The sequence below is a fragment of the Myotis brandtii genome, unplaced genomic scaffold (genome assembly GCF_000412655.1).
Source record: "Myotis brandtii unplaced genomic scaffold, ASM41265v1 scaffold214, whole genome shotgun sequence".
NCBI classification, from domain to species: Eukaryota; Metazoa; Chordata; class Mammalia; order Chiroptera; family Vespertilionidae; genus Myotis; species Myotis brandtii.
In genome coordinates this window covers 820,918-834,542 of record NW_005357999.1, presented here as the reverse complement: position 1 = coordinate 834,542, position 13,625 = coordinate 820,918, and the positions used below count along the sequence as shown (strand labels likewise).

Here is a 13,625-nt window from a genome sequence, read left to right as displayed (position 1 = left end):
TGTTCTTGAACTTAAATGCCCCAATGTGTAGGGGAATGTTTGGCCAAGCCACAGTAATTCTTCGCTGTCCATGTCATCACTGCCTAGAAGCTTCCTCTCAGAGGTAGGGGTAGAGATGGGGGCAGGGTTGTAGACCTCTGATTTGTGCGGGTTCAGAGGCACAAGGAAAGTAAATGAAAACCCTACAGGCCACTGGGCATGCCTGGTGAGGCCGCAGACAAGCAGATAGTGTTATCAGTTCCTGATTTTCCAGATGGGCAAGGAGCAGAGCCCGTGTGATATTATCTTTTTTAAAAAGGCAGGAGGCTGCTTGCTCTGCATACCCTCACAGCCCTCGGCTGCAGTCCCTGGGTCACCGCCATTTCAGATTTTGCATTTTAGTTTATCTAAATTCTCATCTTGCTTTCTCTGCCTACTCTCATCTGGTCCCAGGGAACCCCTTTTGAAGTTGAATGGAGCTCTGTAAACTGAGTAGTGGGGAGTGAGCCGAGAAATTAGCCTTGGATTGAGCGCTAACCTGCACTTTGGAGCAAATAGTTTCCGGTGAAGGGCCAGTGGGAAGTTAGTCTAGACCAGTGATGGCGAACCTATGACACGCGTGTCACCTCTGAAATTTTTCTTTGTTAAATGGCATTTAAATATATAAAATAAATATCAAAACTATAAGTCTTTGTTTTACTATGGTTGCAAATATAAAAAAATTTCTATATGTGACAGGGCACCAGAGTTAAGTTAGGGTTTTTCAAAATGCTGACATGCCGAGCTCAAAAGGTTCACCATCACTGGTCTAGACTATATTTGATTCTTTGGCCAAAGAGCTCTGGAAATGTTAAAATAACTAAGATACTCCTAAGACTGATGAAGGGCATTTTTTCTGTCCTTTTACCTCCGGACCTGCAGGTGGATGAAAGTAGGAGGAGAGCGCTCCTCTGCAATCTTTGAATGAGGGTTTCCACTTGAATTTCTCCAGAGCTTCAGGTCCTGCGCAGCCCTCTCGTGTTGTAGACCCCTCAGTGTGGTGTGAAGGTTGCAGACAAAGCAGAGTGCTTTTTTCTCATCCATCGGGACCACGCCCTCTGCCATCTGTCATTGTCAATGGGAGAAGTTATTTGTAGCTTCAGAAGGGCCAGGTCTCACCCCAAGGCATTGGAAATGTCCTTAGAGAAGGCACTGTTCCCTGTCTCCCTGTGGAAGTCGAGCTCTAGACTTCCTTGAGCAGCCCCTGGTTTAGGCATAACTGCAGTCCCATGGACAGAGGCAGGAGTCTACTTCTAGAAACCACAGGAACTTTACTCCCCCTTCCTAGCACAGTTCTGGAATGTGTAGGAATATTCTAAGTCTCTTCTTTTTTTTTTTTTTTACTTCTAGTTTCTCTTTGGTCAAAGTTATGAGAATTCTGAATCAGGGAGGCGAGAACTTGGATTCCATTTTTTTTCTTCAAAGAACATCAAACTGTAAAACACCAAAGAAATAAAAGCTGGCAAGATGCAACAAATGAATAATAGGAAGAAAATGAAAGAATGCTCTTTGCAAGCACAGCGAGGCAGTTTTCTTGGAAGGAAGCAGAAAAACACGCTCCATTTCTTGCTCTGAACAGGAAGGTGGGGCTTCAGGCTTGTGGGGTCACCTTAAGAACTGCAGTAACCCCTCAACAGCCATTGGCTGAGCCTCAGTGTGCTGTGGGGCTGGGGTGTAGCCCTGTGTAGGGGACATGTGCATTTTCACGTCTCTGAGGATAGGATGCTCTATGGCACTGAGATCCTGAGGTTGGATGTCTCACCGTAGATTTATCTTTTGTTCTGGGTGCTTTCCAGGAGTGGATGTATGTTGACCAAAACTTAATGGGAGAGGATTGGAATTTTGAAATGTCTGTGCATAAATGTGTAGTTATTCTTGTTTTCTTCAATGGGTGGTAGCGGTGGTGGTGGAGGCTGGGAATGCAGACTACCTCAGGTGCCATCCCCAAACCTGCCCAGGAACAGACCTCTTGCCCTGTTTGTTAACAGGGCTGTGTGGCTTCAGTAAGGCATGGGTGGCATTCTTCTTGCATCACCTACTTGCCTGGAAGTGGTTACTCATTTCTGATCTGGAAATTGGACCTAACACCTTGCCCCCCACAGCCTTGGGTTGTTGTGAGGAAGTGAGATGATATAAATGATAAAAGTTTCCATATTGGTAAAGGATTGTTTCTTTTTTTAAGGGTGTGTGTGTGTGTGTGTGTGATGCTTGCTGGTGAGGGGTCATGAATAGTCCTCTGCATATTGATAGTCGCAGACCTCTGCTTTAATGTATTTGAAGATGACTTTATATCATGCAGTTTGGAAATGATCAGGTTTCACAAACTCCGATCTTCCTAAACATGGAAATATTATTTTCTCCTTAGAATTCCATTGGGCTAGAAATCTGAGTATCCAGTCTTTTTTGTCTCCCCCCCCTTAACATTTTGTTGCCTTCTCCCCACCCCCATTCTCCCTTCATTTTGGCTCACCGAAATCTGAGTGCCACTTTTCTGGGAAAGCCTGATATTCTGACTTCAGTTTTGTAATTTAATGATGGAGAGTTTCCTTAGTAAACCAAATTTAGAGTCCTAGAATGCTTATCTTATATCCAGACCTTGAACATAAAAGGCATTTTATACCCGCAATTGTTCATTTAATGAGCAATTGCAGAGTGCAGGCCGGTTAAGGGATTGAGCTATATGCACTATTATTGCAAGAAGTATTCCGAAATACCAGAAATAGGACGTAAGCTCTGATCAGGGAGACTGCGAGCACAATTACCTTCTTTTCAAATCCTTCTGTGACACTGCGGGAGGAAAAAGGACTTTGAAACTTGAAAGGAAAGAGCTTGCTTTCAACCTCAAAAGCTAGGAGGAAAGGGCTCTGAAATTTGCTCAGAATTCCCAATTCACCATTAGCCTGTTTCTTCCTTTAGCCTCAAGGCATTCTCCGCTTTTTGAAAAGATGTTAAGAAATTCAGTCACAATAGAGAGCCTAGTTTTGAACATGTTTCACTCGGTCCATTGAGGTCTGGGCTCCAGCCTTTGTGTGGGGTGAATTGAGCTGAGCGGTTAGCTGGTTGGAGAGAGGTGAATGAGGAGTCTCTGTGCAGTCGCAAATTCTGGCAAAGAAAGAAGCTCCCCCCCCTTCCTTTATTTTACAATATGCATTCCTGTAATACCCGGCTAGTGGCAATATGTGGAGTTGAGCCTGTTCTTAAGTCAATACTGAGTACTTGGTTTATAGCAACTCTTGTTAAGTTTGTCTTGTAATTGAAGCTGTTGTTGACCTTGCTTGGGGACCATTTGTAAAACCGTTTATTTAGCATAAACTGAAATAATAAACCCTCCTTCTCCCGGGCTGATTGTGATAGGGTGACATTAGTTTGATTTAATGATTAGCCGCCTGACCCTTCTCCTGGAGAGATCGGCTTGAATAGAGAGAGTTCACTCAGAAGCACTCCGAAAGAATACTAATGAGCTTGTTAAATTTAGCATGGCTCCAACCACTTTTAATTCCTCTAATGGGAGAAGCACTGCACGGGAGTGGGAGAGGGGGAGGCCGGGGGACACCAGAATGTTCCTTAGAGGGTCTGCACAGTCAGAGAAAGCCCACCAAGAGAAGTTTGCAGAAAGTAGCTAGCCAGAGCCTGGGGCCTGAGTTGTAAGTATTGTCTCTTCTCTTACACTCTGTCTTCTGCATCTTGGGGAAAGAAAGGAGTAACGGTGTTAAAATGGGATTTAAGGGAACAGCTTAAAATCCATGTTCATTTTTAAAAAGGTGAATACTTGTACCGTGAGCTCCTTCCTCATCAGCTAATTCTGTGAGGGTGACAGGAGGGGTTCCTAGTGAGTGATGAGCAGCAGGGTTTCATTTTTATGTTGGAAGGAGCCTTTGATACTTTTATCTCCAGTCGTAGGCGAATATACACTTGTTTCCTGGGTCGCAGTGAGAAATCCTCAGGAGTGTGTGAGCAATGCACGGGAGGAGTGTGTGTTCTAGTCCCGCTTCATGCAACAGGATTACTCTCTTCTTAATCTTTGTTGTAAACAGTCTAAGCCGTGTTTGCAATGAAGCAACTTTTGAGTTCTCAGAGTTGATGGCCCTGAGTGTCTGGCCCCATGTCAGTTGCCTTTGGATGCGTTTGGGAAATCTGGGGCAGTTTCTCAGTGTGGTGTTTGGGCAGCTCTCCATTTGGGGCAAGAATCCGTTAACTTCCACTTAAGCACGAGTAGACAGAGAGAAGGAGGTACAAGGTTGGGATTATGGTGACAGTATTTGAAATAATTTTTTCCCCCCAAACTGCATGCTTTGGTGTGACCCCCGAGCATGCAACAGTTTAACACAGAGAAGCCAAACAGCCGCCTGGTATTTGGCTGTTAAAGTCCATTGGCAGATGCTCCTGGAGCAGTGGGCCGTTTGCTTACATTTTTGCAGCCGATGTCTGCTAGTTGCCATGGTGGACGGTATGTTTCTGTCAATAATTTGGCCTGGGGTAGCTGTCTGCACTGGCTCTCAAACTTTATTGAACAACTCGGTTCAACTGAACAAGATTAGAAGCTTTGGTCTTTTGGCTTGCTGAAGTGGTTGCTAAATTTATAAGAGTAGGCAGGAGTATTGCTTGGAAGGCTTCCCTTTCACTGTGGAGAGAGTGCTTTCAAGTCCCGTAGCTGTTTGTATTCTGGAGCGTGTGTACTGTCAAGTTTTCATCTGAATGCCCGTCAGAAGCAACTCAGTGCACGAGGTAAACTTCATGAAATAGTTGTCTACTGGGATATTTTGGAGAGGGAGGGCAGGTAAAAATGTGGTAGCCTTAACTATTATTGTACTAGTAAAAGTAAGTCTAATGAAAGTGTCCACATTAAAAAAATTCGTGCCTGATTTTTTTTTAACTTAAGGGAATTAGTTAATTTTTTTCTGTATTAAATATTTAACTTTGCTTATTTCTTTTTATAACAATATCCACACATGTTGGCTTAACTCTCATGAAGAAAATAATTCATTTTTATAAAGTGAAGTACTTGTGAAAAAAGGATCATTTAGCTAAAAAGACACCCTTATTTTCTCTTCCTCCCACCCCCAACTTCCTTCTCCGAGGAGGCTGGGGGGAGGTGGGAGGACTCTAAACAGACCATGCCAAATTTTCAGTTATTCATGAAGTTGGATTCAAATCCTCATTATAAAGGCATGGCTTCTAAAAGAAACTCCCTCAATTTAGCGGTACAGTTTTAAGAGAAGAAGAGTTCATTTCTTCTAGGAAGAGTAAGTCAAGGGAATCCTGTTTTAAACCTGGAAGAGATTAGTAGGGCTTGGTTATTCATCTTTCCCAGAGAATGCTAATTAGGAGTCTCAGCCCCTCTTGGTAAGGGCTTTCTGGCTTTCTGAATGAAGGTCCATTCTATAGCATTTGCACCTCAGTGTTACAAGTTCAGGTTGAAATTTGAAATAAAGGTTTTATACAGGCAGAAATTAGTGGAAAATATGACTTTGGCCATTTGTAAGTTATAGAAAATTTTATAAAACTGACAGAAGGTTTTAGTGTTTTTGACACCCTTTTGCTTTTACATGAGTGCAAGCCCTTATTCTATAGTTTGCAATTTCACTGCTAACAAAGTACAAGGGTGGAGAGTATTAATCAGAAGGAAAATAAAAATGTAGGATTTTTCTGTAGTTTGTTTTTAAATAAGCAAAAGCATGGTTTGAATTGCTTTTGTAAAGATCAGTGTGTGAAAATGTGGTATTACATCTATTTTTTTAGTAGTTATTTGATAGATTAAACTCTTTATTTATCCCATAATTACAAGGTTTGAGGTGAGGATCTGCACAAAATAATGTTTCACAGTTACCCTGTAGTAGTCAGCAAATTCACTGACAACTAAAGTGTACCTCATGGTTTATACTGTTTCGCCTGTTATTTGCTATACTGAAAAAAATGCATTGCTTATTTTTTAAAGTCCTGGACATAGGCAGAAAGAGTACTGGCTTTAGGTAGTTTAAGTCCTTACTCAACACAAAACAGTAGTCATTGCTTTAGTTTGTATTATCGTGCTTGTCTGTGTTTATAACTATATTTCCTTTGAATTTGTATGAACAACGACGAGACTGCTACAGCATACTATTGCTGGCTTTTAGGGGCTCTCACCTAGACATATTTGCTTTATGAAATACTTTGAAGATAAGTTTATATACTGGGATATGTTCAAAATCTGTCCATGTAAAATTTATTATTATTTACACTCAAATGTAGTTTCTTTTTTGTTGTTGTTTTTCAAATATAGTTTCTTTATTCTTTTTTTTCCCTTTTTTTTTCAGATCAGGAATTTTCAGATTAGGTGCCTAAGCAGTGCCTGAACAACTTTGCTTCCATCAGCACTTGCCTGTCAGAGCACAGTCTGTTGGTTAAATGCAGAGCTTGTTTGGCGTATGTAGTTTCAGAGTATGTGTATGGTTCTAACAGATGAATTGGTTCACTTGTTGTGGGTTCAGATTGCCGGTTTGGTTTCATTTTATGCCTTGTTTCTTTGATCTGCTATTATGGAAAGGTCATCCAATCACATTTGTAGAGAACCATACTGGATAGATGGAAAGTTCTTACAGATAAAAGGAAACCAGAAGCATTAGGGAACTGGGCATCTCATTGGGCTGTTTTTTTTTTACATGTTTAAAGCAATGTCTGGACCCCACCGGAGTATGTACATATCAGCAGAATGGGCGCCTTCCTCACCCCCAGAGCCATCTCACACTTGAACTTTCACCTTCATTCCTTTTTCCTTCTAGTTATCAGCTCTGTTCTATGGTCAGACGTGTCATGCAAGGGGCCCTGGAGGTTTCCAGGATCGCCACCTTTATCCTTTGTAACCAGTGGACTTTCTGCACCATTTCTGGCTCTGTTAAATCTCTCATTGGGTTACAACTCTGACTTAAAAAAACCAAAACACGAGAACGTCTGGATCACTTTCTAACAGGTCATCCTCTGAGGAACCTCAGAGGCTCTTTGACCCCAGGATCACCCAGAGCCTCAGTGTTACCCCAGAGGCCTGGCTTCCAGACAGATGAGGGGAAGCTGTACACCAAGCATGTCAAACTCGCGGCCCGCCCACAGCCCTAGGCTGGCAAAACGTCCAGCTCCAGTGGGACTTGCAGGGGCATTGGCAAGTCCCCAAGGAAGAGGCTCGCTGGCAGATTCAGCTGTGAGCCTGTGATGATAAATTGCTGACTCTCCCTACATCTCAATTTAATTGGCTCATTTCTGGCTCCCCTTCATCCTTCCATTTGTATTGTGGACCCTCATTCACAAGTGATTTTGTCTGAAGGACATCCCATCATGGTGTAGGTTTTCAAAGTTGCCAGAATGAGAAATTGGCTTCTTTTTTGGAGGAAGACCTAAGGGATGACTGTTTCTGAATTGCTCCTTAAAATGGTCACAGAGCTTTTGTGTTCCTTCTTTCTTTAGAGGATGAAAGTCCTGGACAGACCTATCACAGAGAGAGAAGAAACGCGGTCACCATGCAGCCACAGAGCGTCCAGGGGCTTGGCAAGATCAGCGAGGAGCCTGCCACATCTAGTGACGAGAGGGGCTCGCTGATCAAGAAGGAGATCCATGGGTCCCTGCCCCACCTGGCTGAGCCCTCCATCCCATACCGCGGGGCCGTGTTCGCCATGGACCCCAGGAACGGTTACATGGAACCTCACTACCGTAAGTGGGTCCTGCCTCGCGGCATGTGGTCCAGAGCCCTGGGCGGCTTGTGTGTGTGTGTGCGTGCACATGTGCTGTATGAATTATTTGACTTAATGTTGATTTATATAAATGTTTAATTAACTGCCCACGTTTCTTCTCCCATATCCTTTCCGTTCTTTTTTAGGGAGAGTCATTTCCTTATATTCCCTGAGTAACTTCAGTCGTCGGTGGGGTGGCCTTGAGGAAGGTGTCCATCTGTGGCTCACTCACAGGAACCTTTCCTGGGAACTGGCACCTAATTTTCTTTCCCCAAAGCCTCCTAGACTTTGCGGGAGAAAAATTGGTTGATGGGGGAGTTGTTAACGTGGGCTGCATTAGCTGAAATCTTTAACAGCAGCAGTTCCCGTTTTCAATGAATTTTTGCTCAATTGTTGAGAAGGAACCAACCTCTTTCAACAAATCGGTGCAACTTTCCTTAACATAGAAGATTTTTGTACAGGCTCTACTTTGTTCACTGACCAGTCTACCAGAAACATCGGCAGTTCCCTTTCTCAGCACTAATAAAGTGGACTCTGAACACAGATATACAATGGTTTTTCTCCAGAGGCAGACACTATGAAGGAAAATACTGTGCTGAGTTTATATCTGGCCTGTTTCTAGTTAAGAAATAGACTTTGGTTGGGGAGTAATGAAGTTTGCATTGAGGTGCCAAAGCTTGCAGCTCTTGATTACAGATTTATCACCTTGCCAGGATACGGACTTGCCATTTAACCTTCCCGGCTCCAATTCCAGATGATCCATTGAGTTCCAGAGTGGGGGACTGGTTCTTGTTTCCCCTTTTCCACATCATTCAGAAATTTTAGTGTTTTAAGGCAAAAGGTCATTAGCCAGATGACTGATTATTGAGGACAGCTGATTAGTGCATATTTTCTTGCTCAAGAAAGTGCCCAGGATAAAAGCTAATTCTATCCCTTCATTAGTTGACTTGCAGCAGAGGGGGACGGTCCCTCATCAGGGTGCAGATCAAAGGGCCTTGCACAACCTGAAGTTTCAGCAACCGCCCTCCCCCCAATATTGTTGGTAAAGATGGAAGATACATTATTTTTTTAAAAAAATGGAGAGTGGATTTTTAAAAAAGTGGTCAGAAGTGTGGAAGAAAAGGTTTTATGGATTCTTAGAAAGTTCACAACTTCTCAGTGTAAAAAGTGCCTGTCAGTCCTGTTGCTGTGGTTTTTATGTTCACAGCTGCGGGAGTCAGGAGGGGTGGTGTGCATGATCCTGTCCTTCCTTCATTAAAGGGTTATTTAATTTAATTTTATTTTAGAAATAACAGTTTAAAATAGTGTTGGTAGGGTTTTTATCTGAAAGCTTTTAAATGCATTTGAGGGAATCTACATACTTTCTACTTATATTAATTTCCCCTATAGTGTGCTAGATGATTATTATTAAGTCTGGATTGTTAGCCATAAGCTCCTTGCTTTGTTTTCATTCTTATGTGTGAACAAAACTTTTCCCATCCTATACATTTGATGCTTTGTTTTCTGTTCCAGATGCCCTCTAATTAGTGAGGTATTAATTGGTCAGGACAGCTGAGAGAACTTCTTTTTTGGTTGACAGAAGTAGGCAGATGACCGTTAACTTTCTCTGTGCCATTCACCGTGCCGCTTGCTCTTGATCCATTTGTTCTAACCGTTTGCCCATTGAATCCTCTCCCTGTCATTTGAGGGTCCAGGAACTCTGCATACCAGGGCCTCTCATCACCTCTGTGTGGTCTGTGTGTGCACCCCACCTCCCGAGCCTCCAGGGGAATATTAACCAGCATTGGGCACCGGGGAGCTATTGGTGGGCTTGGAACCACTCATTGTCCCTCTGTTTAGAGGGCGTAGCAACAGTAGGTTGGTTATTCTTTAGCTTTCCCCACAGTATTGTTCAAATCACTATTAAAATTACATGATAACTTACAAGCACTTGCTATTTTGACCCACCATTGCAACGTACTCCCTAAATGGGTCATAAATAAATGGTGTCATTACGTCTATAATATGGACAGGAGTCCTAGAGATTACTCAGATTGGCTGAGCACTCAGGGGATTTGAGTTTAAGTTCCAGCTTTGCCACTTACTGGCTGTGTGACTTTGGCCAAGTGTGCTGACGCCTCTAGGAATCATTTCCTAACGGTTGAGTGGGGGTGATATGTGACTGCCTGCCCCATGGTGTTCTCTTGAGAATTACGTGAGCCAGTGCAAATGAAGTATTTAATAAAAGCACTGGCTCATGGTGCCTCAGAAGTATTATGGTAGTTGTCCTGTGGCTCCTCTTCCTCCCTCTTCCTCCCTCTTCCTTTTGTTCCATCACCTTCGTCTTCATCTGTTCATGATGAGTTCATTCTCCAAACCAAGTTATTTTTGTTGGTGCTACAGTTGTGTTTGGTTCAGGGTAGAATGGTAGTTGTCCTGTGGCTCCTCTTCCTCCCTCTTCCTTTTGTTCCATCACCATCGTCTTCATCTGTTCATGATGAGTTCCTTCTCCAAACCAAGTTATATTTGTTGGTGCTACAGTTGTGTTTGGTTCAGGGTAGACTGGCTTTTCCCTGCCAGACCTGTTCACCTGCCTCCCTGAGTTTAGTGTCTCCTGTGAACACAGATTAGAGATGGAGCGGTTGGTTTATAAACCTAGGAAAAGGGTTGGCATGGCCTGAAATTGTGCTCTGTGTCCTTCTGAACATAACCATTCCTCATGCAACTTGAGTAGATTGATTATAATTTTTTCCCTATTTTTTTAAGTAAAGAAGTTTTAAAGCTTTTAAATGCATTTGAGAAGTTTTAACGTTAAATTATCGACAGAAAGTGTTTTATGTAACAAACTTAATACATGTGGAAAACGAAAGGTACAATATTATTTATTTATCGTAAACAATTTAAAGATGTCCTAAACTAAATATCAAAGAGTGAGATAAGATATGACTTTACTTTTTCTAGAACCCTGTTGGCTTATTTAATCTTCTGCTAGTATAAAGAGTATCTTTTAGGTACTTTATAATAAAATCTGTTAGATTTTATCTGGACTGAATTATCCAAGTAAAGCTAATAACTGATGTGATGCTGCTAAAATTGATACATCACATCACATACATCACATCACATCTTCTAAGAAATTTTTAGTGTATGAGAAAAGTACCACCTTTTAAAAATGAGATGTAAGCCCTGGCCAGGTGGCTCAGTTGGTTAGAGTGTATCTTGTACACCAAAAGGTTGCAGGTTCAATTCCTCATCGGGGCACATACCTCGGTTGCGGGTTTGATCCCTGGTTGGGGTGCATACTGGAGGCAACTGATTGATGTTTCCCTCTCCCCTTTCTCTCTCTCCCTTTCTCTTTCTCTAAAAATCAATGAGAACTTATCCTCCGGTGAGGATTAAATAAATTAATTAAATTAAATTCAAATAACATGAGACGTCCAAATTTGATCACGTTTCTTTACCTTGCCGCAGCCCTGTAGCATTGTCAGTAACACAAGTTCATTGCAGACCTTCAGCAACTCAAGGTTCAGAAACACCTTTTCGGGCCACCCCCTTTGCCTTTGAGTCCTGAGCCAGCTCCACCAGTGCTGTGGGAGAGAGAAGACTTCTAACACAGTGTCGCTGGGTATCTGACCACTCACAGTAATTCCTTCATTTCTCTGTGGTTGGAAAATGCAAACTTTCCAAGATGCCTAATTTGTGCTTCTATATATACTAACTTTGTATTTCTAATGTGTGGGCAGGCTTCCTGTAAGACCGGAAAAAGGAACATCATTTTTTCCCCTCAGAAGGACATCTGTAAAATTTTTATTGCACAAGACTTTATTATACTTGGGCATGCAAAGTTGCATCTTCACAAATTGCACTTAGGTAAGATTCAAAGTATTTTAGGTTTTGTGGGTTTGACTTTAAAAAAAAAGGAAAAGAAAACCCAGGGATAGTGGGTACTTCAAACATTTGCAACATATGTTTGGAATAAAATCCCGGTGGGGGCATTGGGGGTTATTCTCTCATGAAGGGAGCTGTGGATGGGCTGTATATCAAGGCCAGAAAGTAGACGTTCAGGCTGCCTGGCTCAGACATGGTGTGGTGCTGACAGGCTCACGGCTGCAGGATCACTGGCGCTTGATAATTGGGGAGAGCATGGGAGGGGGGCCGGATTTGTGGGACCTGACCTGCTTGTGTTGGAATCAGGATAAGGAACCCCATCTCCTTCCCAGGGATTTCTCAGCAGTTGTACTCTGCTTCTGTTCCATCTGTAGCTAGATGTTTCAAATCACCATCGTCCTCTGCTTTCACTTACTGCCATGCATTTATTCTTCTATAAACTTGTGAGGCAGGTGACATAATAGTTAAAGCATTCCCTTACCCTGGGTGACACTTAAGTTTTATTCTCCTCCCTGTTACAGGAAACATGTGTTCCATTGTCTTCTGTCTTAGTCTTACTGGGAAGAGTTGAGTTTTCTAAAAGTCCCTGCAGGGGTCTTTGTGGGGAGTTTCTTGGATTCACTAGTCATGTCCTCTAGGTTCTCTGCTGGTTTTGTTCACGGGGGAAGAAAGATGCTCCCTTTCCTAAAATTTCAGGTCTTTTTTACAGTTTTATAGTTGTGTGAAGACTGTTTCCTTCTGCCCCCAACTGCTCCCAAGCAGTCATTCCTGGAAAATATGATTCATTCTTCCATGCCAGTGCCGTGATTGAAAACATTCCACTGGTATTCTTCCTTATGTTTCCCAGCTCAGATGACAAAACTATTAGTGGCTAATTAGCAAAACCGGAGGAAGGAGCTTAAAGAAAAGAAACTGAATTTTTAATGGCTTGCATTTATTTTCTGTGGAAAGCTGATGTCCTGAGCCCACTTCCATTCTTATGTGCTTAAGGAAAATTCACATGAGATCTGTTCCCCTACCTGTCTGTCTTTATACTAGGTGACTTTCTACACGCCTTACAAATACATCTTCCAGTGAATGGGAGAGAAGATGTGTATTTTACATATTTAATAGGTGCACCTGCTCACATTTCTCCTACTATCGGAGTGTCATGTGGAGACTGAGAGAGACAGAAATGCCTACAAGGCACAGATGGATAGTTTGGTGTTGAGCACACTGCAAAGGCAGTGACACGTCTCGGCACACAGCTCCGTTCCTACCCAGCTTTCTTTGCCTCTCGGAAAACAGTTGATGAGCCCATCAGGAGTGTTTTGGCTTTTTTTCCCCCCTTGAACAGTAGACTGTTTAACCTGAGAGACTGATGTTGGATCATACTCTGGGGGCTTTCTAGGTATCTCACTTCCTCGGATGTTAGTCTTGACTTGTAGGGGGAACTGGAGTGGGAAATGCAAACAAGTCTCTGAACCCTTGCAAACGTGTTATTTGTGAGCTTAAGAGTAACTCCCGGCCTATTCTTGTCTTTCTCTTAGAAACTCAATGTAATAATCCAGGCTTTCTTTCAATAACCCTGAGGTAATGTTTAGAGACTAGAAAGAGTGAGCCACTTCCATAGATTTTTTTATTTTAAAGAACTACAATGCAAGGTAACTGCAGAAAGTGGTAGAAATTGAGGGATAATTCTTAGGGTTCCAGTTTACTCTTGCCAGTGAATGTTGACTACCCTTGTGCCTAATGTGACTGTGATTGTTCATATTGATCTTGGGAGATAAGAAGTGAAATTGGGAACTAAGGGTAAGAAAAGCATGGCAGCATTTGAAAAAAAATAGTTACTGATTTTATCCATTGAATTTTAGGGACATATTTAATAGAGAGGACAAGGGAGAAGCTTGAAGGCCACTTTAGGAGAGGAATAGAAAGAAAAAGCTAAGGGAGACCATGTTCTAGAGAAAATTAGTTGGCCTGTTGGTGCACTGGCCCAGCCTTTTCTTTCACTGCTGCCTAACACAGTCCTCCCCTCGGGCAAGTCAGACTCCCTCTGACCAG

The 13,625-nt window shown here is 42.5% G+C and overlaps 1 protein-coding gene and 1 pseudogene across 1 annotated transcript in view; one reads left to right on the top strand and one right to left on the bottom strand.

The window, feature by feature from the left end:
- Positions 1 to 1,062, bottom strand: part of LOC102239192 — a 47,405-nt pseudogene extending 46,343 nt beyond the window's left edge.
- The window catches only part of GLI3 (GLI family zinc finger 3), a 269,294-nt gene that overhangs the window by 71,861 nt on the left and 183,808 nt on the right, over positions 1 to 13,625 (top strand). The window contains exon 3 of the mRNA XM_014539356.1: positions 7,453 to 7,695. Coding sequence (XP_014394842.1) covers positions 7,453 to 7,695 — 243 coding nt within the window. The remainder of the gene's footprint in view (positions 1 to 7,452; positions 7,696 to 13,625) is intronic.